General features: G+C 39.5%; 1 protein-coding gene across 1 annotated transcript in view; it reads left to right on the top strand.

Annotated features, from left to right (window-relative positions):
• Positions 1-211: 211 nt before the first annotated feature.
• Positions 212-3355, top strand: part of LOC119586477 — a gene marked incomplete at its 5' end in the record, with an annotated part of 4006 nt that continues 862 nt past the window's right edge. Inside the window, 2 exon segments of the mRNA XM_037935215.1 lie at positions 212-1718; positions 1805-3355. Of these exon segments, the coding sequence (XP_037791143.1) occupies positions 212-1718; positions 1805-2226 (1929 nt within the window).

Below are 3355 nucleotides of genomic sequence, written 5' to 3'. Positions count from 1 at the left end.
TCCAGTGCATCAAAATATCTGCATTCAACATGATACAAAATGAAAGGATTGGGTTAACTTTTCAGTACTAATAGAATGTGTAAAATTTAGTGTGGGGTGTTCTTGAAAATGGGGACAATTGCAAATTCTTTTCAGATTCCTCTCTTGTCATTTACATTTCATTGTAAGCACACACCTTTATTTCTTTTTGTAAAGTAATATTTGTTTTCAGATGTGGTCAGGAAATCATCCCAGAAATCACCTATGGCCCTACTTGACAGGCGTGACGAACAGAAAAGGATGGTCATGGAGTGCACCTAATCCAAACCTGTACCTTCCCCTGCAACTGTTGCTTAGGGACTCGTCATTGGAGGAAGAGGATACGATACCTCCAAAGACAGAGGGTAATGCCAATTACCCTGTACTCCAAAGGACACAAGGCGGTGATAGTTTCTCTGTACCCCCAAGGTCAGAGAGTTGTAGCAGTTTCCCTTTACCACCAAGAACGCAGGATAGTGGCATTTACCCTGTACTCCCCCAAACACAAGGCAGTGTCAGTTACCGTATACCCCCTAGGCAGCATGGTAGTGCCAATTACCCTCTATCCCCAAGGAATCAGGGTAATGCCAGTTACCCTATACCTCCAAGGACACAGGGTAGTGCCCGTTATCCTGTACCACCAAGGATGCAGGATAGTGCCAGTTATCCTGTACCACCAAGGATACAGGATATTGCCAGTTATCCTGTACCACCAAGTATGCAGGGTAGTACCAGTTTCCCTGTGCCCCCAAGGATGCAGGGTGGTGCCAGTTTCCCTGTACCCCCAAGGACACAGGGTAGTGCCAGTTTCCTGTACCCAAGGACCAGGGTATGCAGTTTCCCTGTACCCCCAAGGACACAGGGTAGTGCCAGTTTTCCTGTAACCCCAAGGATACAGGATAGTCTCTATTTCCCTGTATCCCCAAGGACACAGGGAAGCATCAGATACCCTGTACCTCCAGGTTCCCAAAATAGTGTCAGTTTTCCTGTACCACCAAGACCTCAAGACAGTATCAGTTACCCAGTACCTCCAAGCCCCCTGGATAGCGTGAACTACCCTGAACCTTCAAAGCCTCCAGATAGTGTCAGTTACCCTTTACCGCAAAGACCAAAAGATAGTATCAGTTACACTATACCTCCAAGAACAGAGAGTAATACCAGCCATCCTGTCAGTTCGCCATACACAATGCCTGAAATGGTAAGTTATGGCCACTGTTCCGGATATCGAACCAGAGGACGCAATGTGCATAATTTGGTACCTATTAAGAAAGAAGAGCCTACCCTTGACGAACAGTTTAAAGAAGATGCAGCAGTTTTCAAGAAAGACTCACAGTATTGTGAACAAACTAGCGATGTAAAACCTCCCCTCATACAGCATTGTGACCCACCTACCGATGTAAAATCTCCTATAATCAAAACGGAAAACTTTCTCCAAGAAGACATCCCGGTTAAGAATGTAAAAATTGAAACTGCTGAAGATACTGCTAGTGATGATGTGCATGATTGCAGTTTTTCAGACCAGGCGAATGTGAGAGCCTTCATAAAGGAGGAGTTTGCAGATAGAGGGGAATTTATACTTGAAGATTCGTTCTTGAAGACCTCTATTGGTGAAGCTGTCTGTGTCCAGAATGTACAGCTCGAAGAAGACCTGAAACCCAAAGATGTTGTTATGAGACAAGAGGAAATTAAAGTACAAACAGGTAAACCATTCTTTAAGAAAATAGTTTGTTGTTACTCTTCAGTTAACCAAATATTTATCTTGGGTTCATAATTCCTTTCTTTACAGGTAGGCTTGATCAGCTATCAGATGAAAATCTTAATCAGACTAAGCATACAGGAGGTAAAAATGGAGCAGTCATACAACGTGAATCAAAGAAGTGCAGAATGCAGCGGTTATTTGGCAAGACTGATTCTCCGCCTAGACGTTCAAAAGTGTTTAGCACAAGAACTAAAATAATTAAGTGTAAAAGGTGTCGTCTAGGTCGCAATGATATGAAAGACCTACCAAAGGCACGCCCTCTCAACCAAGAGATAGCAACATGTTCCTATGTGATGCTGGATGAGCTGGTCGACGAATGTCCTCTTGGCCATCTCCTGGATCCTAGTATTGCTTCAATCAATTTGAAATCTGGGCTTGTGACTGTTTACTGCTCCAAATGTGATGTTACCGTTTATATGAAAAATTCCATTATTCCAAAAGTAAAATGAATCAATTCTAGAAGTGTGAATGTTTTCAAATTTTATGAGATGTAAGGATTTGCATTTAGAAGTTTTACTTATCTCGATGTAATGCCCTTCCTATACTTTTGTACAAAAAACAAACTTCATAGAAATATATGAAAAAATGTATATATGTAAATATTGTGTTGTAATTAAGACAGTTATTCTTGATTTTTTTTTTACATTTAAATTACACATTATATAAATTATCGATCATACCGTGTTACAGAAAGCTTTTGAGGTTAATAACTTAATAATCATCATTTTCAATTTCACACGCCAAGAAGCAAATTGAATTGATGGATTGGATTGCGAGTTGGCAATTACTGTACAGAAGGCTTTGTTTAGATTCTACAAATTATCTACTCTTCATTGTTAAAATACATACCTTATGTGTATGTACGATTGAAATTACTATGTAAAACTGTTGATAGGTAAGTATGGTGAGCAAAACTAGGATAATGCATTTTCCATGTATATCCATGTATCATATTTTGTATATCAAAACCTATGGCATTGTATCACCTCATCATCATGAATGCTGCATTGAAATTGTAAGAGTTGTCAACTTTGTCATCCTACAGAAAATGATACACAGCTAAGAAAGAAACAATGAAAAATTTCCTTTATTCATCTAGTGAGAAAGACTCGGAAGGATGAGTGATGCAGTATTCAAATGTGCAGTTAATGATAAAGAAAATCCCTAAGATAGTAGTAATAATGGGGTAGAAGTACTAGTTGCAAAATTGAGGCGTAATCATCTTAGACGAAAACGAATACAAAAGCTCTATCACGTCATTAAATGCTTGAACTTTAAGCATCCAATTTTATATAAAATTTTGTAGAGCTGAGAATTGCCCACCAAACTCTTGCTCATTCATGCAGCTAACAAAGGCATGTAGAACTGAAGAAAGCCAAGTAATAACAAACTATAATCTTCAAGTCTGTATGATAAAGCAGTGTCTATGGAAAACAAGTAAGGTTGTATGTTGATGGATGGAGTTATTGCATATGTATATGGTCTAAACAGCTGGAGCTTAAACCGGTTTACAAGATGGTGTAACGTTGCTGCTAGTCATGCAAAGTTGAATATAAACCCTATGGGGAGGCATTGTTG

The sequence above is a fragment of the Penaeus monodon genome, chromosome 21 (assembly GCF_015228065.2).
Source record: "Penaeus monodon isolate SGIC_2016 chromosome 21, NSTDA_Pmon_1, whole genome shotgun sequence".
In the NCBI taxonomy this organism is placed as follows: domain Eukaryota; kingdom Metazoa; phylum Arthropoda; class Malacostraca; order Decapoda; family Penaeidae; genus Penaeus; species Penaeus monodon.
Note: the sequence above shows the minus strand (reverse complement) of the source record. Positions and strands in the feature narration are given on the sequence as shown.